This window comes from Eschrichtius robustus, chromosome 2 (assembly GCF_028021215.1).
Source record: "Eschrichtius robustus isolate mEscRob2 chromosome 2, mEscRob2.pri, whole genome shotgun sequence".
Lineage (NCBI taxonomy): Eukaryota > Metazoa > Chordata > Mammalia > Artiodactyla > Eschrichtiidae > Eschrichtius > Eschrichtius robustus.
In genome coordinates, this window is record NC_090825.1 from 30,991,855 (window position 1) to 31,011,764 (window position 19,910).

Sequence of the window (19,910 nt, forward strand, 5' to 3'; positions counted from 1 at the left end):
AATTAAGCATAAGATAAGCACATCACATTTCCTGGGCGATTTTTAGCCCAAGGCCATAGGTTTGGGGGACTCTAGCATACAGCTGACTCTGGGACCCTTTCTACTGTGCATGTTTCAAATGCAAAACAGCTTGAAGGGTAACGGGAGTGGTGAGTGGTTATGGTGACCGTTCACTATTGCTTTAGTTTGGGGTTATGCAAATTCTCTGCTGCTACCTTTGTTAGCTGCATACCTCCCCAATAATCTCTAACTTGTGTTGAAGCATACTCTGCTTTATGCAATAGATAGCTTCTCAAGAGCGGAGGGTAAATTATATCAAATCATAGTTGACGTGCCCTGATAAACTGCTAAGACACTTTTGAGAGGCAAATCACAGACTCATTTTCTAATATTAATAACCTGGTCTTTTCTTAAGCGTTAACATTGTCATGTGTGGAGTGAACGATGGTTTGTTTGTTTCTTTTCCCCCTAGCCCCAGCTAGCACTAAGTATCGTTGTCTTTCTAGAACTGGAACTTTTCTGAACAGATTTGACACTGCCCAGATGCTTGTTCTGGAAATCAAGGCCCTTCTGCGTTTTCTCTGACTCTGGCTTGGTTTTGTGAAACCTCAGCCTCTTCCCTTGCAAGGGCAGTTTAGGATGGAAATGCAATTGTTTTCAGAATTCAGCAAAGCCAGGCACACCCAAACAGAGAAAGAGGGCTTGGGAAGAAAAAACGGGGGTGTATGTATGTGTGATGGGGAAGCAGAGGAGGAAAGGGGACAACTGCGTGTTTTCCTACGGTGGTGGTGGTGGTGGTACCGCTGGGGAAAACAGCTGTTCCTCGGAACCCTAAATGAGCAGCAGGAAAACTGTGTTACCCCCTGTGCCGGGCAAAACCAGCGCGTGCCACATGCAGACTAGGTGGTGGGGTCCTGGGGCACCAGCCGGTGGCTACGAACCGCGAGGGGGCGTCGGCGCCAGCGCGGCTCTGCCCTGGGTCGGGAGGCCACACTGCGGTCGGGGCTGACTTGGGGTGCGTGCGAGCGGCGGGTGGGGTGACCCCCGCGGGGAGGGAGCGGTTCTTACAGTCACTGCTCGGCGCGAAGGGCGCGCGGCGGCGGCCGAGGGATCGGTCTTCGGCGGGCGCCTCGGGAGGCCTCTTACCGGCGGGCAGCGGGAAGGCGGACGCGGTGTGGAGCACCACCAGGCAGACAGCCACGACATCCCATAACTTCATCTTAGAGTCCCGTCCGGCGGCGGCACCTGGGCGGGCGGGCGGGCGGGCGAGAGAACCGGGGAGAGCGCGTTAGGCCTGGACGCCGAGGGCCGCCGCGCTGCCCGGGGCGCCTCGGCCCCGCGGGTCCTCGGGGCTCCCCGCCAGACTCGGCACCGCCCTCCTCCCGGACCGCGGCAGCGCGGCGGTTCCCCGGGCACCCCCCCCCACCCCCCACCCTCCTTCCTTCCCAGCCGCCTGCTCGTCCCCGCTCCTGGGTGCGCCTCCCTGGCGGCCGTCCCACAAGTGCCCTTCTCTTCCGCCACCGGATCCCAGGGGTCGGATTTTCGAGCAGGGCCGCTGCCCCCGCCGGTACCAACACGACGACACCGGACGCGTGGCCAACACGACGACACCAGCACTGGCGCGCAACACCCCCCCCCCCACCCCGCTTCCTGGGGGGCGACTGGGCAACCCTCACCCTGTGCTTCCCGCCCCGTCCAGCAGCTCCCACAGGCCCCGGGGAAGAGCCCTGGACCCAAGCAAGAGACTAGCCTTTTATTTCAGGAATAAAATCAAGTGCGGGACCGCCCGGGGTCCTGATCCTGCCCTCAGCTAGGCGGGGGCAGGCTCAGTGGCACCACTAACCTCGCCCAAGCTTTACTCCTCCCACTTAAATTAGTATTTTGTCGTCGGAACAAGAAGTTAGTAGGGACTTGGAGACTTTGGGGCTGTCCGGGGAATATCTGCATTAAGTTACTTCACTTCCCAAAGCTTCAACTCGGTTTAAAATACTACTTCCACTTCCTAAGGCTATGAATATTAACACATGGAAAGGCCTAGCCAAGCATAAAGGAAGCGCTCAATAAGTGTTTTAGCATTACTGTTAGGTAGGGATTGCCTTTGTCTTGAAATGTTCGTGGTGTCCCCGAACGCCCTCCTTATTTTTGCAGTTTTGCGAGATTCTGGCCTCAAATCCCTTCCCCTCGCAGAGGAGTTGCGAGCTCCCCACGCCCGGTCACGGTCACTCCTGGACAACTGTACCCGGTCCGGGACCCTACAGAGGAGCACGGGCGCCAGGAGGTCTAGACCAGGAAAGGGCGCGCGGTGGGGCTCAGGTCCTCTGAGTCACGGGCCTCCGTTTGGTCTGTCACTCCGCACACCCCTAGAAAGGAGGGTCACGCAGCAGGGGGCTGGTGAGAAAAAGGCCCCCTCAACTCGGGGCCAAGCCCCACACAATTAGGAGGTGGCGGGAGACCCGGGCGCCTTGGGGTGCGGTGTTACCCAGTGCCTTCCCAATGCCAGTGTTCAGTTTCCAAGGGCTACGAGACTCATACAGTTGATTATCCTCTTTCCTCCAAATAAAAGGGATTCTTAGGAAAAATCTCCTTGAACTTTTTCCGTGGGAGAGAGTAAGAGTTTCCAGGTAAAAACAAAAACCTCGGCCCCTTTCCTCTCCATTAGCGGCCAGGAGCGCCCGCCTCCCTTCCAGCAACCTCCCCCCATCTCCACCCAGAACTCCCGCCCGGCTTCCGGTGCAGGCCACCCGGGGAAGCGTTTCATTCGACCGCCACCTCCCACCGCTGCGGAGACGAATGCATTTTCCATCCCTCGGGCGTCTGTTTGTTCGCTATGCAGCTGTTGGGCTCGGGGAGTCTGTAGGGACTAGGAACTCCGAAAACCTGCAGCTCCGGGCGCCCCATGCCCCGCTGGCTGATTTACAAACCCGGGGAAAAGCAAAGGCTCTGGGTTGGGGCGCGGGGGCCCAGGCAACACCTCACCCAGGCCATGCAAAACTAGCCCAGCGAGGCGCTCGAGCAGAGAGGAACGGGGGAACGCGAGGCCTCCCGCCCCCTCGCCCAGGGCCCGCTCGCGGGTGCGTGCGAACTGGCTGGCGGCCCTGAGGGGCGGGGAGGCGCGGGATTAACGCGCTATCCCAAATCGCGGTGGCCGCCAGCAGGAAGCGACAGAGGCACCAGATTTCCCTTCCGCATTAAGAAGGTTTTTCCTTTTTTTCCTGCTTGGCCGACGGAGGGCTTTTTAAATTGGACGTGGAGATCCTCAATTAGAAGTGTGGCGAAGCTGGCAGAAGAGTTCAGCGGAAAACTCCCCGCCTCGCCAAAGGAGGCTCCCGGCCCCGGTTCCCGCCCTCCGCCGGGTGCGGCGCAGGCCACGAAAAGAGCTCTCCCACCTCCCCCGGACGGGGAGGGCGCATTCTTCCTTCTGCGCACCGCCGGGGCAGGCTGCAGCCGGAGCGGCTCTTTAGTCCCCGGTATTTGCCTGGCGGAGCCAGAGGAGGGAATCCGGCGGCTCGCATTCACAGCGGTCCACGCAGAGGTTTTTCCCACACCCCCCCCCACACCCCACGGGTTCCCTAATGGTCTCTTTATCGCTTTCTTAAAGCACATCTGTCCGAAGTGTTTCTGCCGCAACCGTCCGCCTTTGCTACGAGCGCGAATTGCGGAACGCGCTGCCACGTGCGGTAACCAAGCTCTCCTCCCGAAGTCGGCTCCGCCAGGTGCCCCCGCACCCGTCCTCGTACCCTGCAGGCTGGTTCCCCTCTGCGCCCAGGACTTACGCGCCCGGGAGGGCAAAAGGGGAACGTCGCGGGCGCCGGCACCTGGTGGTCCCCAAGTCCAGGGCGGAAAGGACGTCCCAAGAGCCAAAAGTGCCGGCAGAAGCCGCCGCTCGCCGCGGGGCGCTTCTGGGTTCCCAGCACCAGAGGGCACCAGAAACCGCCGGAGTCCTGGAGCGCCCACGCGGCTGGGGCTGCGTTGTCATTTTAAGCATAGAACCGAGGAACGAGCGCTCCCCCTACAATCCTTCCTCAAATGCAAATTACCACCCCCCCCGGAACTTCCGGATGTCCTCACGAACATCCCTGGTTTTCAGGCTCCTACCCCTCTTCATCCTCACTCCCTAATTTTTCTCTACCCACCTCACTTAAGCTGGTTTCTCGGCAACCTGCGTTTTGAACTCTCCCCCTCCCCCGCGTCACGGTGACAGCTTCAGCGCGTGTGAGCGCTCCCGCCGCCAGTGCCCCCGCGCCTTCTTGTATCTGGCAGGCTGGGAGGTGTGTTTGGGCTTTGCCTTCGAGATCCAGGTCTCAGGAGGAGAAAAGGGAGGCGGGGGTGGGTAGCGGCGTGCTGTAACTCGGGGGCTTTCTTTTGGGATAGGGACAGAAGTTGCTGAAAAGATGAATTGCTTTTCTTAACTGTGTCTTGCGTCCTGGACGGACGGAGGGCCCAAGACCAGAGCAGGAAAAAGAATGAGCGCCGCCTTCTGCAGACAGTCTGGGAAGGGGTCTGTCTGTTAAAGGGCCCGAAGCCGGGTGCCAGACCCAGGGGCACCCGAACCCCTTGCGAGAGTGGGCTGGGGACGCAGCGGGCTCCCCGAACACCTGACACTTGTTGAAAAGGCGACACTGTCCCTGAGCCCTGCCGAAGCGAAGACGTGGCGAAACTGTGAGGGCGAGACGTGGTCGCGGCTGGGAGGAAGCCCCGCAGCTCCCTGTTCCGGGCTTTGCGGGAGGAGGCGCGTGCGGCAGGTTGGCAGCAGCACCTCCTCCTTGGGATGCTTAAGTGTATGTTCAAGATGGCCTAGATGGGTGGGATGGGGGCGGGGAGGGAGGGCCAAGAGGGAGGGGATATATGTATACATATAGCTGATTCACTTCACTGTACAGCAGAAACTCACACAACATTGTAAACCACTTATACTCCCCCCCAAATATGCTGTGGAGGAGTGGAGTGCGCTCTAACCCATCCGCGGCAGGGCTCGGAAGAGTTGTGTTTGTCCCCACCAATGAGCAAAAGTGTTGCGAGCGCGGGGCTGGGCAGCTCCCCCGGGGCGCTCACGTCGGCTCCGCGGGCGCGTGTGCCAGCCCCGAAACTAGGGAGGCGTCAGGAGGCTGGGGGTTCCGGCGACAGTCATTCCCCGCCCCAAAGAGGGTTCGTTTTCACCCGGTGGGTCTGGAAACCAAACGACAGCGAAATCAGCCCTGAGGCTGTGCCAGGGTGGTGGCGGGGGTGTTACTGGGGGAGGTGGCATAGAGTACAGACGAAAGTCATTCAACCCATCACTGAGATGGCTTAGGGGAGACCTTGAGAAGGTTCAAGAGTCTGCTCGAGGCGGAGGCCCTGGTCCGGGACTGTTCAGGAAGCCCATCTCTTAAGCTTGACGGGGATGGTGAGGTGGGATTTCGGGCATTAGGAAAGTGCCAGCAACCGGGTTCCGACCAGGGCTAGGAATGTGGATTTGCAAGACCGCGCCGGAGGAGGTGAGCTCTCTATTTTTAGGTTCTCAGCACCTTTGCAGCAGTCCCTCCCGGGGCCTACACTTTCCCTTGGAACAGACCAAACCAAGTTACGCTCCCGGTAATGGTATCTATGCAGCTGCGCGTCCACAGAGAACCCGACTCTGGTCGTGGTAGGTTCAAAGGCGAGTCCAGTCCCGCACCTTCCCGGGACTTGACGGAAGAGCACCTCGTCGAGTCGGGGAGGGAAACTGCCCCTGTCGGATATGCCCGGGTCCAGAGGCAGCAGGGGCACCAGAGATTTTTGCCCACGAGGAAAGGCAACCTGCCCCTCCGCAAACGCAGCCTCTCCCCGGTTCCACTTCTCTCTCTCTCTTCTGTCCTCCCGGCGCTTCGGTTCCCTCTCGTGTCCCCTCTTTCTAGTCTCACCGCCTGCTCTGGGGTCCAGCCGCGCCCCCTCTGTCTCCAGCGCCGCACAGCCCGACGCACCCGCTGGCGACTCAGGCGTCCCCCGCTCGCTCCCCCCAGGCCCGCTCCCCCGCTTACCTCGGATCCGGTCTCCGCAGACCTCCAGTTGGACATTAACTCCAGGAGCCCCAAGTCCCAGCCAGGAGACCCATCCGGGCCGAGGGCAGGAGCGCGGAGCCCCGCCCGATAAGTCAGGGGCACGAGTTCGCAATCCTGGGGCTGCTCGGGGCAGCAGGGGCGCGCAGGAGGCGGCGGCCAAGGCTCCCGCCGCCGCCGCCGCCGCCGCCGCCGCCGCCGCGAGAAGGGCGAGGGATGCAGACAGCTCCCCCGCCGGCTCCCCGCACCCCCAGAAGCCGAGGTCCGAGCAGCCGCCGCTGCCTTGGGTGGGGGGTGACGGGGCTGCGCGCGCCGCGCTTTTAGCCCGGGCTGCACGGGCGCGGGGCGCGGCGGCCGGTTCAGCGGCGGCGGCCGCGCTCTGCGCCTTCTCGGGGCGCAGCGCCTGGGAGGACGAGACGCGCCGGGCTGATGCTGCCGCCGGAGCTGAGGTCTGGCCTGGAAATCCGAACGAGACACCACGTCAACCGGCGCCGAGAGTCCCGTGAAGACATGAGGGCGCCAGGAGCGCAGGCTGGTCCTTGAGAGCCCGGTCCGGGGGGCCGGGGTGGGGGAGGGGAAGCGCGGGGCCCCGTGAGGGGAGGGGTCTAGAGTCAGCGGTGGCGGGGAGGGAACGGAGAACAGTGAGGAGGCGCCCGAGCTCCCGAGGCGGGGGCTCGGGGTGCGAGTGGGTGACGCGAGGCGCCCCTCCCCGGGGTGCAGGGAGAGAGCGCTCAGCGCGTGGAGACGCTGCCGGGCTCGCGCCTCCTCCTCGCCGGGTAGATCCGGAGGAATGTGCGGAGCTCTGCGCAGACGAACCGAAGGGAGCAATCCGAACTTGACCGCGGCGCCCGCGCCCGGCTTGGCCCTCGCGCCTCGCTCTCTCAGCCGGGGCTCTGTCGGGTAGAGGGCTACCCTGGGCTTTCCTCGCGCCCGTCGAAGCCTCTCCTTCCTCCTCGGGTGTCTAGCCCTCTGGCTTTTCTGCAGGGCAGAAGGCAGTGGCGAGGAGAACAGCTGCTGGCCGGAGTTCTAGCACTGCGAAGGAGAGATGTGCAGCGGCCCAGGGAGGGAAGCCGAGTGTTTGCCAGGGCACGCTGAGAGTGGGGAAGAATTTATAGGGCTCTCACTCCGTGACGTGCCCTCCAGTGGCTTTTCTGATTCGCTTTCTGACCTAAACACACATTAGTTTAGTCCCCATGCTAGGGCCAACACGGTCTCCAAATATCTGCTGGCTGAAGTCAGAGGCTTTGCATATCATGTATTACATGGCAGGCAATGAAGAAGGCTTCTGAGGCTGGCCCGCTCCTCAGTCCTAGGCTCCATTTTCATGCGGTTGTAATATAATACCAGACGTGGGGTAGGCACATACATTCAGAATCCCAATTCCAGAGGCGTAAGATCACTTTATCAGGAACAGGTCGGGGGAGGTTGGACTGAAACCTGCTTTCATCCAAATTTTCGAAAATGCAGATGGGAAGCCTAAGCAAGCACTCCCTTGGGTGCCGCGTTTCCAGTGAGCAGGGGCCCAGCGCCTATTCCTGATCTTTGTGAGACCTTTTAGGAATTCCTTTTGTTGGTTTGCTTACCACCAGAAGCGCCAGAGCCTTCTTTCGTAGAGGACATGAGGAGGGCAAGTCCTTACACACCCTGCATATGACTCTCCCCATAAAGCCGTTTCATTCACCCAGGGCATGAAACTAGCTTTACCTTTAAAATAATGTACTGAGTAAGGTATGTCTTTGCTAAGCAGAAACCTGTTTTCCGGAAGCCACTGGACCTGGATTCAGTGGGATCGCTTTTATTTTATTAGTTGGGGCCAGGGAGAGCGTAAACAGGCTCAGTTTACATCCATGTACCTCTTATTTTATGACTCATCCGGTTGTTGGGGAGTACATGTCCCTTGGGTAGCTGATACAGAAGATAGACAGGGGGAATGTGTGTGGCAATGTGGGGGGAAGATCCTATATTATTAAACTTCTTAAAAGTCAAAGAGCAGCTACTTTGGAGGTTTGTCAGTGAAGCTAGTGTGGGAGGGAAATTGTTCTTACTAAGGTTACTGTGATTTAAGATTAAGCGGAGTGAAAAGTCTTCCAAACATACCTTAGCTGAAATGAGGATGCCTACTGTAGTTCTGCAGAATGTGACATTTCCTTCTTTGGTAGATTACAGTAGAAATGTAGATGGACTTGGAAGTGGCATGAGCTTAATATTTGTATCCTAGTTTAACATTGTTTTTGGAATTCGAAGGCGACCGTAGTCCGTGTTCTTACCATGAATGATTTCTTCATTTTCAGAAGGCTTTTCGCCCTGGATGGTCATGCCTTCCAATCACCTGCAATGATTTAGTGCTCATTATGTGCCAGGCAAAGTGCTAGACCCTGGAAATTGTGCTTGACTGGGCTTTTGGGGGGTTGCAAAGCACAAATACCACTGAGTTTACCCTATGCAATGGGAGTTCCCTGTGGAAGGAAGGCTGACCGGAATCGCCACCACTCAGCCACGTGTCTCCGAAAAGCCTTCCGGAAAGGCCACCCGGCCAGGCCTCACGAAAACTGGATTGAAGTTCAGGAACTGGAAGGTCATTCAGGGTCCGGCTCTGTGACTGGGATATCTTGCTGCCCCTTGAGCCGTAGGCATCTGCCGTCCCTTCTAACAGGCTTAGCCGCCAAGGTGATTCAGCTCCTCTCTCTCTGTTTTTCTCTGGGTGTCTCTTGGCTTCTGCTCCTGTTACCAACTGCTCAGCTCTCTGTTGATCTCACATTTAAACTCCTTTAGTGAAAGGATCTAATTGGCCCTGCTGGGCACTAACTAGGTGCTTGAGATGGACTGAGCTTTTGGGTCAGGACATACGGGTTACTGGATACCCTGCAGCTCAGCAGCCCTAGGTCAGGTGCTTATTCCCGGGCTAATCACCCATGTTCACGTTGTTGGGTTACGTGGTTCAGAGACTGGCCACCTTCGCTTAAGAACCTTCCTAGAGTTCCTTCTTGCCTTCGCTCCACAGGAGTTGGGCCCCCAGAAGAAGCCGTGTTAATGGCAGGCACTTGGAGTTTAACAAACCTCTGTCTACTACAGGACTGAAGGATGAATAAGATACAACTCCTGGCTCTCCGTCCGCTTACCATCTCTAAGGAGAGGGGCTCCCTCCCACAAGTAATCATAGTATAAAGTGGTAAATGCTGTGATAGAGGTATATATGAGGTGCTCAGGTCTGATCTTTACATGGCCAGTGAAACCCTGGAGAATTGCAAACACATACCCATGCCTAGGCCCTATTCCTGGGCAGTTAAATGAGAATTTCTTGGGTAGTGGAGCCCAGGAATTGGTATTTTGTTTTAAGTTGTTCCAAGTGCAGCCAGGGTTGAGGGATTAATTAGCTTTTTTTTTTTTTTCAGTGATTGTCATCATTATCATTATTATGATTCTTTTTGAGAGCAAAACTAAGAGGCTCACCTATTTTGATAGGTTCTAGGACTAAGACTCTTCCAAAATAGTAAATCCTTTTGAAATACTACTAATTATCTTAAATAGTAATATAAAGGAAAGTATAAAATTAATTTAGAGTTAAAGAAAATACTCCTAGTTTTGAAAGAACATTTATTTGCGTGATTACAACATTTAGGTGACTGCAGAAGAGGGGAAAAAGTCTAAAATTTTTCAAGATCCCTGACCGCAAAGCCCAACATTTAAAAGTACTATAATTGATGTTGACAAAAATCTCCTCAGACCTTCACAGACAATGAAAAACAAAGCTGCTTCCAAAGCGAGTGCCAGGAAGCAAGCATTTGGTGTCTTGGGGACAAGGGGATGGCCTGATGTCACCATCTCAAAGCCCCCAAATGCTGGAAGTAGGGACCCCACCCCCAATAGCTCTGTGGCTCCATCTTCTCCTTTTTCAAGGAAACAAAGATATGTTTGATTTGAAGCTGTTCCTCAACAAAGTCCAGAAGAGAACCACTTTCGCTCTGAATAGATGGATTGTCCCCTGATAGAGTAACAACAACACACTGCTAAGAATTCTCACAGGGTCCCTAGGTCTCGGCCTCTCGTCTGGAAAACCCTGCCAGAGAATCAGGAGGAGAGAAACAAGTATTGTTCAAGCATCTCATCTCCTCTTTGAGAAAAAAGTTTCATAACCTTACTAATTTCCCATTTCACTGTCATCCTCTTCATCAGAACTTATTGTGGATCTTTAACTGAAAGATGTCAGAATGATGGGTGCTCTCTGTGCCCCAGGATCTTACAGTCCGGGGGAAGAGAAAACACAAACATAAAATGATAAAAAAAAAAAAAAACACAGGGTATCCTGAGGCTGTGGGCCTCGAGTATGACCATATTTGGAACTCAAACTGGGCCTTGATTGGGGTAGGTAAGCAGAGAGGCGGGGGAGCTGAGGGGGGCATTCCAGGCTAGGTGGGGGAGTCTCTGGGGACTCAGTGCTGAGTGCTGCGGGTCAGCCTTTGGCCATTCACAGAGCATCTTCCCGGAGCTCCCAGTGGAGCTTTGCAGCTGCTTTGCCTAGAAGGGCCAGGACCCGGGTCCCTGGACTCCCTCATAACATGGGTCATGACGGCTGAAACCGAATCCATCACTTGAGCAGGGCAATTTCCTTTTCAAAGTCACCACTTTATTGGGCAGGGATTTGTTTCATGCTTGCTCACTCTTTCACAGTCATTTTCACCAATGATACGATTACTCATAAGGGAAAGATAAACGTGCTATCCTTCAGACCACTTAGAAAAAGAGAAAAGAAAAAAAAGAACAAGGGAAGAATGGACTATTGGCCTCTTTGTAAAGAGTAAATTGTAAAGTAGCTAAATTCTTTGGAGTAAATTGTTTCTCATAAGAAATCAATTCTGACATTGACATGGTAGATTTATCAATGATTTCCAGCAGTTTCTTTTATAGGGATCAGATTGTCTAATTATCCATAACTTTGTTTTTGGTTCTTAGGATTACTTTATGGGACTCTTTGGGTAATAAAACTTTACTCAGGTAAGAGGGTTACAGCAGACTTTGTTACTCGGCACATGGTCTAGTGGCTTAGATCTAGGGTTGGCAAACTTTTTCTGTAAAGGGCAAGCGTTTTCTGTAGATATAGTAAATATTTTAGGCTTTGCAGGCTACACAGTTTCTCTTGCAGCCACTCAACTCTACCCTTGTATTGAAGAAGCAGCCATAGATAATATATAAATGAACGGGCACAGCTGTGTTCCCATACAGCTTTATTTATGGACACTGAGATTTGAATTTTATGTAATTTTCACGTCATGAAATACTATTCTTTTGGGTTTTTTTCTGCAGCCATTTAAAATGTGAAAACTACCCTTAGCTCTGGGACCATATGAAAGCAGGTGGTGGGCAGGATTTGGCCCGAGGGCTATAGTTTGCTCACTCCAGTTAGGTTGAAGTTGTAACTCTGAGGAGATGTATCTCCTCTAGAATTATGGAATTCCAGAGCTGGAAAGCCTCTGAGGTTTCTAGTCTAATCTCCTCATTTTGCCAGGAGAGAAAACTGAGTCAGGGAGGGTTAAGTGACTTATCCAAGGTCACTCTTTGAGTGAGTGACACACCCTTACTATCGAGAAAACATGGGATCAAATGACTTCACTAGTGTGTGTGTGTGCGCGCGTGTGCGTGCGTGCGTGCTCCAGTGGCAGTAATGGGGAGTACATGGGGGATGTGTTGTATCATTTTTCTTTCAAATTGGGATTTAGTATTTTTTGTTGAGGCAAGAAATGAGTCCAAATACAGGGAAATCAATTGGACTCTTTACTGGTGGCAGAGGTTGATGTCTGGCTGAATGGGGAGCTATGCTCTAAAAGGCGGCAATTGACTTCTTTTCAACTTTGAAAAGAAGTCAATTGCCGCCTTTTAGAGCATAGCAGAGTTCCCAGGCAGAGCACAGTGCTAAATAGATTTCCCCCCCCTCCCCAAAAGGCCTTTATATTTCTGTGATTGGCTCTTAGCAGATACACAGGGTCTCATCACAAAGGCACAGAGATGTGTTGAGAAAGAGAGATTTGAGTGGGGAATCAAGACCCCTGCTTCCTAATCCTTTTGTAGACCACCTAGTGCTTGTTGCAGAGCTTCTGGAGGCTTCCTAAAGATGTGAAATCACAGGCAATAGCTAGAGATACTGCCAAAGTGGATGGTTGACGCTGGGGCAAGGACTCAGCGTTTGGACCTTCAAGCCAAAACATTCCAAGGGACCACTTTGCCATGTATTAATTGCATAACACAGACTTCAATCTAGAGTCTTCTCCTTTTGCCTAAAATAGACCAACTATTTGAAACATTTCCAACTTTGGCAACAAAACAAGAAGACAGCCTTCTCTTCTCTGCCATCCTATCCCCGCCCCCATTGCCTTCTCCACTTTTCCTCAGTGTGGGAAAACAAATTAATCAACTAATGAAGCCTCATCAATATTTACGGATTTAGTAGAAGCAAGTAGTAAGTCAGTGCGAATTTTGTGGTTTCTTAGGTGTTTTAAGCCACTACGCAAAGCAAATATCCTTCGTGGAATTAGCAGCAGGGCCAAGACTGGGAGGTGGCTAATTTTGCATCCTAGGCACCTCGCTAGCCTCACCTCCTCCCAATTAGCAGAAGTTTCAAGTTGAGAGCCCCAAATCCTGGGGCCTAGTTACGAGGAAGTCAGGCCAAGGATCAGGCAAATCGAGTTGGAGCTCCGTCCCTGACAGGCTGTGGGAGCTTAGGAACCTTCTAGCATGGCTCACCTATTTTTCTCTTCTTGCTTGTTGTCTCCGTCACCGGGATACTGTGTGAATAGATGAGATGATAAACCAGATTTTCTGAGTTCATTAATGACTCCCTGGGAATAATTTATATTACATGTATACTTTCCGGCCCCCGGGGTGCTGTTTGGTAAATGACTGCCCTCCTGCAGTGCTCTAAGTGGAACCCTAGTGACCCGAAAGTGTTAACACCTCCCTCCAAGCAATTCGCTTACTCCTGGGGCATAATTTACACTCTGATCTGGCCGACCATATGTGAAGTGCTTGGCATTCTTTGAGAGAAAGTCAGCTTGAGAAATGTAAAGAATTAATATTACAAAAAGCACATTTGCAAACCATTCTTTGAAGGATCCATCATGTAACTTTTTGCAGAACAACCCCATAAGTTAGGTCATTGTTATCCTTTTCAGAGTCATTCTCTATCCAGTGCAGGATCAGTGCATAATATACCCAACATGAATTTAGGGAAGCATGTATTTGTAGAATGACTTCACTCTTCGAAAAATAATGGATGAAAGGTTGGAAAGTGCATTTTAGACATCCGAGTGAAAAACAAAAGGTAAAAGTAAGGTAAATGTAATGAAGCATCTGCTTGACGTTGTTGAGTAGTAGCAATATTACCTAAATGAAATGGATCACTTTTTTATACAAACACAGGAGCACTGACATATTAGGATGTGGCATCCATTTCAAAATGGTCATCTGAGGAGATTATCTGTATATTCTGATAAGAAGCTATTGCTCAAAACACTTTTATGACATATGAATGTGTTTGTTCATTCATCCAACATAAATCGTTTAGGCATCTCTCTTCATAAGGCCTTGTGTTGGCAGTTGTCAAGGGACCTAAAAAGGCATGAGATAGCATCACCATATTCAGTGGTGGCAATTAACTGGATTTTGAAGATGGGTTTAATCTGGGGCAAAGACCAAACCATCTGAAATAAATTCTAGTGATAGAGGTGGGCTAAAACCAAGAGAAGGTAATTTAGAGACTGCTCTTCTGGTATGGCCTGATGGTTAATTGCAGTGATGGGCTCTCTGTAGCCATGCTGTTTGTCATGTGACTTTGCAGATGCTCTTTTACTATAAAGGTGGTGTCCATTTCCCCATCCCTTGAATCTGAACCGGCACTGTGACTTGTTTTGGCCAGTAAAATGCAGTGGTAGTGAAGGTGTGCCACTTTTGAGCGTAGGACCCAAGAGGCTAATATGTTTCCACTTACTCTCTCAAACCTCTGCCATTACTGTGAGAACATGCTTGGGCTAGCCTAATGTAGGATGGGAGACAGGTGACAGCTAAGGTCAGCTGAGAGCCAGCTGACTCCTACCCCTACTGCCCCCACCCATGTAAGTGAGCCTAGTAAAGATCAACAGAGCTGCCTTTCTGACCCCTCCAGAGAGATGGGCAATAAGTACTTCCTGTTGTATGCTACTGGGATTTTGTGGTTGTTACACAGCATTGTTATGGCAATAGATAACTGATACAGCTTGCAAACTGATTCCAAAAGAGGAACTCACAGGGTTGAACAGGAACAGCAATGTTCCTGGATTTAAGTGGTGTCTCCAGGTGACTGTAGGGGACAGTCACCTGGAGATACCACCTTTAGTTTTGGACGGTTGGGCCTATTAGATGTAGCCTTTAGGTTCTTTGTTAGAATTTTGGAAGAGCTATTACCCCCTAGTTTGCTCCATTTTGATTCAGCAACTTTCCCTCAGCTTGTTTAAGGTTTGAACATTGCTGGAATTAACACAGCTGTTTGTGTTTACTTCTTTGCTTGTCTACTTCTATCACATGAGATGTCAGCCCAGCTCTTGGAGCCTGGTAATTACCATGGAACCAGACAGCAGAAGGAGCAGATAAACTTAAAACATTGAGTTCTTTGGGTGACAGGGAGCCAGGAGCTCTGAAGTCCTAAAAAGAACCTTTTATCATGGAGCACCCATGCCTTTATTTGATGATGATAGTGGGGTGAGTATAATTTTAATTTAGAACTCTTAAAGGAATCTTTATAGGCCAGCATCTTGCCTCTGCTTTGTAACAATGCAGAGATTTATGAACATGGCAAAACCACGTTGTCATACCCATGTTGGCTGGAATAAAGTTGGCATTGTATCTTTTAAGGCATGTTTTTGGGGTTCTATGAAGCGGTTTAAACCAAAGCCACAAAAATGGGAAAAAATTTATTTTCAGATGGATTTTAGTAGACTGCCAACTCCTCGCATTTATATGCTAAAGATGCATATTTTTAAAAAAATCCATTTTAACAATTAAGTGGTTTAAAAATTTTCCAACTCATGATTCATGGAGTTTCAGGTTCAACTAGTTTTTGAGCACAAAATATGTACTAGGTATTGTATTAAATGTTTGTATATATATTTTCTCACTTAGAAATATATTGTTCATTAAATATTATGATACAAAGATCAAAACAAGAAAACTCGTAAGAAATAAAATGATGTGTTTGTTTTATATCTGCTTTTTATATTTGCATAACCTTGGTTTACATAATATGGTTGCCCATAATCTCTCTATAGAGGAAGTCTTTGTATGTTTAGCACCAAATTTAGCATGATTCATTGACACGTCTGTGATGGCCACTCTCAGAAGAAAATCTCCTGCAGCCTGGCATGACTGGGATGTTAGTTTTTTCTTTATGATTGAGGGACTGTTTCATCAAAACATTGTTTTAAACAGATGTGTTCTGGTGTTTACAGAAGGGAGAATTTAAGCCAGACTGATTAATTAGCAGTTAGTCAAGATGTTTCCCTGCTCCTATCTGGGTAGTCTGGGGATTATGAAGCTGTCAGTAGGTTATATTCAGATGAAGAAAAAAATGACAAACAGCAAACCAAAGTAAACCAAACCTCAGATCACTGTGCTGGGATATAAAATATGGTGTCCTAAATGCTCAACGTGGTTTTTATTGGAACATGAGGGGTTTTTTTTGTTTCTTTTGTTTTTCTTTTGAGTGGGCGTGATAGGACTAACACAGGGGAGAGCAAACTTTTTCTGTAAAGGGCCAGGTAGTAAACATTTTAGGCTTTTTGGGCCATAGGGTCTGTCACAGTGACTCAACTCTGCAATTGAAGCATTAAAGACAATAGTGTAGACAATAGGTAAATGAATGAGCATGACTGTATTACAATAAAACTTTACTTATGGACATTAAAATGTGAATTTCACATAGTTTTCATGTGTCACAAAATATTACTGTTCTTTTGGGGTTTTTTCCAACCATTTAAAAATGCAAAAAATGTTCTTGGCATGCTGGTTGTACATTTGGACCATGGATTGCCAACCTTTGGACTAAAGTGAAGAGTCTTGAATCCATTTTAATTTTGGTTCTCTTTGTTTTTTCACACAAGACTAATTCTTTTAAAATCTTAGTTTCTATATTTGTAAAATGAAGGATAATAGTTGCGCTATTTCTTTCCAGGATTGTTGGCAGGATTGAAAGAGGTAATGGATATGAAAGTATTTTGAAGAATGTGACGTGCCATGCTAATCTAACATACTATGTTGTGATTTATATCAGGAATGCGTTTGGTTACAAGTAGCTGAGAGCTGGATTAACAGTGGCTTAAGCTATAAAGACATTTAACATGCACTTACCTGGACGTGCAAGGCCCTGGGATTGGTGCAGTGGCTCCATGATGTCATCCGAGACGTAATGTTTGTGTTCTACATTCTGCTAATATCTATGTGTGAGCAATACCTCCTTTCATAGTGCAACACGGATGTCCTAACTCCAAAAGTCGTGTTCTCACAGGACAGTGTCCCAAACAAGAAGGACGAAGGGAATGGAGAGAAAGGACCAGCCATTTCTCCTTTTATCAAGGAGGAAAATCTTTGCTAGGACTCTACCAGCAGCCTTCCCTTCACATCTCATTGGTCAGAACTGGCTCATATGTCCAAACTAGCCCAACCTCTAGCAAAGGGGAAGAGGACTGATATACTCAGGTTGTAGACCAACCATGAAATCAGCTTTGGGGATTGAGTACAATGCTGCCTGAATGAATAGTCAGGGTCCTGCTAGCAAGGAAGATGAGGGGGCAACTCATGGTTTGTACTGCATTACTTTCTTCCCTATTACAAGTGGTGTGGCTGGCATCAGGTGGGGGAGTAGCTGATGAGCTCATTCCTTAAGAATGCTCAGATGAATCCTCCAGGTGCCGTACAAGCTGTCCTCATAGGCATCTACAGATGGAGGGAGGGCTTCTTTGAGGAAGCAATGTTTCGTCTGAGAACTGACATGTAAATAGGAGTTAATTAGGTGAAAGGTAGAGTGGGATGGAAAAGGCATTCCTGACAGAGGTACAGCGTGTGTGTTGACATGTCCATCTGTTCAGTCTGACCATCTACCCATCCATCCATCCATCTTTACAAAACAATATAGTAAGAAGTGATCACAGGGTTGCCAACAAGTAGAAATCAGCTGTTTTCTAAGTCTATAAGGAGTTAGTCTTCTAACTCCTCTGGGAGACCAGAGGATTATGTTTTAAAAAAATCCTCAGAGAACGTTAAGAGGTTATTTTAAGTAACAAAGACATGAGACAATTTCAGCCCTTCCTCTTGCTCTCGCTGGAATGGGATTTGCATGTGTGAACACCTAGAGGCAGCTCTCCCAGGTATCGGCTGTGCTCTATGTTCCCCTCCCCCCCCCCACCGTGGAGAAGGTGCAGATTGAAGAGGGTAAGACACATGCCTAGCACTGCTTCCATGGGAACTGCAATTTGCAGTTAAAAAGTGAAGCAAAATCCTGCGTTAACAGGGGAATTTATCTAATTTTACATGGAATTACTTTTTCCTAGTGCTTTTAGGATCCACCAAAAAGTAAAATTCAATATGAAAAAGTGGGAATTAATTGGTATCTATTTTACATAAAGAGACTTTACCATCTCATTGTAACCTTCGAGAATAGTTGCTTGTACTGAAATCAGGGGTAGTTTGTGGGCTCGTTTTTAGTGATTAGAAAACTATCCATTTACAGCTGTTGTCAGATTAATGGTAAGAGTTCTACTGAGTTCACAGAACCTTAGTATTAAATTTATACCTGGAATGAGCTTAGAGATCCAATGTGGCTCTCATTTTACACAAGAAGAAATTGAAAGCCAGATAGGTTAAATGACTTTTTTCAAGCCATTTAAAAATTTATGCCCCAACTCACTCCCCAGGCTTCTGTGATGGCTGTGCCAGTAGAGGACATGCCAGACCTGGGGTCTTCTAACTCCTGGTTCACTATGAGGGACTTTGGAGGGTGACTCTCTGCACTCAAATCCTTGATATTTACCAGCTCCATGACCCTGGAAAAATTGTTTAACTTTCCTTAGTCTCACTTTCTTCATCTATCAATATAAAAGAGGATAATAATTGTATCCACCTCATTGCATTGTTGTAAATGTTACAATGCCTGAGAAGAGTCAAACCTGTAGTAAATGCTCAGTAAATGCTTTGCCAACAGAAGGAGGACAGAAGTGACTGTAGGTCAGTCCTGAATGGGACTTCAAGAGGCGTGGAAAACTTCTTCTGCTTTCTTATGCCCCTGGACTCTACCATGAGAAAACCATGTCCTGGGCAGCCAGTCGTCCCAGAGAAAGGAGACAGATGGGACACATCTGAACTATTATGACTAATGTCACCATGCACGTTCTTCTACAAGTCTCTTTGTGGGCATCTCATTTATTTCTTTTAAGTGTGTACCTAGGAGTAGAATTATATTAAAAGCAACCAAACAGCTTTCCAAAATGGTTGCACCACTTTACACTCTCACTAGCAATGAATGAAACTTCCAGTTGACCTGCATCCTCGTCAACATTTGATATTGTCAGTCTTTAATTGTAGCCATTCTAGGGGGTGTGTGATGGTATCTCATTGCTGGTAGCCTACTGAGTTGAGAAAAGTTTCTGGCTTGTTTGAAGACTTCTTCTAATACTAACATCTGAGTCCTCTGTTTCACTCTCAAGGATGGAGCTCAAAAAGTCTGACTAAGCCCAGACCCAGACTTGACACTCAGCCTTGCTCATTGACACCGCCAACTGGAGATTGGCCAGACCAAGCACCACATACCCCAGAAACACTCAGCCAGGTCACTGGGTAGTTGGTGAACCTTCCAGGTGGCCACGCTACTTAGATGCTAGAGCTCCTTCTCCTAAGTAGCAGGTGTATCTGTGAATGTGATGTGGAGGTATTGAAGATCTTTTCTCTACCTTCTGTGTATTTAGTGAACAGCAAAAATTCACACTTTCTGGTGGACTAAATCACAGTGCACGTGTGTAGCTGGCAGAGGAGACGCCTGCTCAGGGTTTTGCGGGGGGGTGGCGAGCACAGGATGCTCTGACAGTCACTGCAATCATCTTCCTCTCCCTCTGCTCCCCTTTCTATTTGTCCTTTCTATCTCTGCTGTCTCCCGTTCTTTCTCCTCTCTCTCCCTTTTCTCCTCTTCCTCCTTGTTTTTCCTCCTTTCATCAACTGAACAAGAGTTGAATAAAATATCTGAACACAAATTTGCAATCACCAGAAAAACTCAAACCCCTGAAATGTCATGTGTATACCCTAATCCTGGATTTGATAACAGACCTGCTTTATTTCATAGATAATTTTAATACGTATATTATTGAGTTCTCTTTTGTCCTGTTATTACTTCATGCAGTTATTTCCGTATTTCTAGATAACCCTCATAATTGTGATTCTTAATGTCAATAGTCCATTGTATTAACACACCAGCCTGCTGAGCCATTTCATCTAGTAGCTACACAATATTACAGCATATGGATATTGCAGAATTTATTGGACCAGTCCCCTTTCATTGGACATTTCTATTACTTTCAGTTTGGAGCATTAGTGATAATGCTATAGAAAATATCTTTTTTACGTAATCTTTATCTGCATTTCTACTTATTCCTAAGGACTAAGTTCTAGATGTGGAATTACAGGGTCAAAGGGGAATGAACCTCTTAAAATGTTCTTTCCACACACAACAAACAATATTCCACAAAGACCCGACATAACTTTGCTACTAAAATTAATATACGAGAATGTCTATTTCATGGCAAATGAAAACTTAAAAAAACTGTGTAATTAAAACAAAGATCTTTTTTTAAAATTACCAGCTTTGCAGGATGTTCCAGGCAGTGGTAGATG

General features: G+C 49.2%; 1 protein-coding gene and 1 long non-coding RNA gene across 5 annotated transcripts in view; one reads left to right on the forward strand and one right to left on the reverse strand.

The window, feature by feature from the left end:
• GDNF (glial cell derived neurotrophic factor) overlaps positions 1 to 6,121 on the reverse strand; it is a 29,419-nt gene extending 23,298 nt beyond the window's left edge. Inside the window, exons 1-2 of one of the 4 annotated variants that reach the window (XM_068532426.1) lie at positions 5,997 to 6,121; positions 1,069 to 1,245 (exon numbers count right to left, since the gene is read on the reverse strand). In XM_068532426.1, coding sequence (XP_068388527.1) covers positions 1,069 to 1,219 — 151 coding nt within the window. In that variant the 5' untranslated portion in view covers positions 1,220 to 1,245; positions 5,997 to 6,121. Of the gene's footprint in view, positions 1 to 1,068; positions 1,246 to 3,773; positions 3,848 to 5,996 lie in introns of those variants that run through there. The other 3 variants (XM_068532398.1, XM_068532407.1, XM_068532415.1) reach the window with 3 other exon arrangements.
• LOC137756163 (uncharacterized) overlaps positions 5,248 to 19,910 on the forward strand; it is a 107,844-nt gene continuing 93,181 nt past the window's right edge. Inside the window, exon 1 of the long non-coding RNA XR_011072196.1 lies at positions 5,248 to 5,474. This is a non-coding gene — a long non-coding RNA (uncharacterized lncRNA). The remainder of the gene's footprint in view (positions 5,475 to 19,910) is intronic.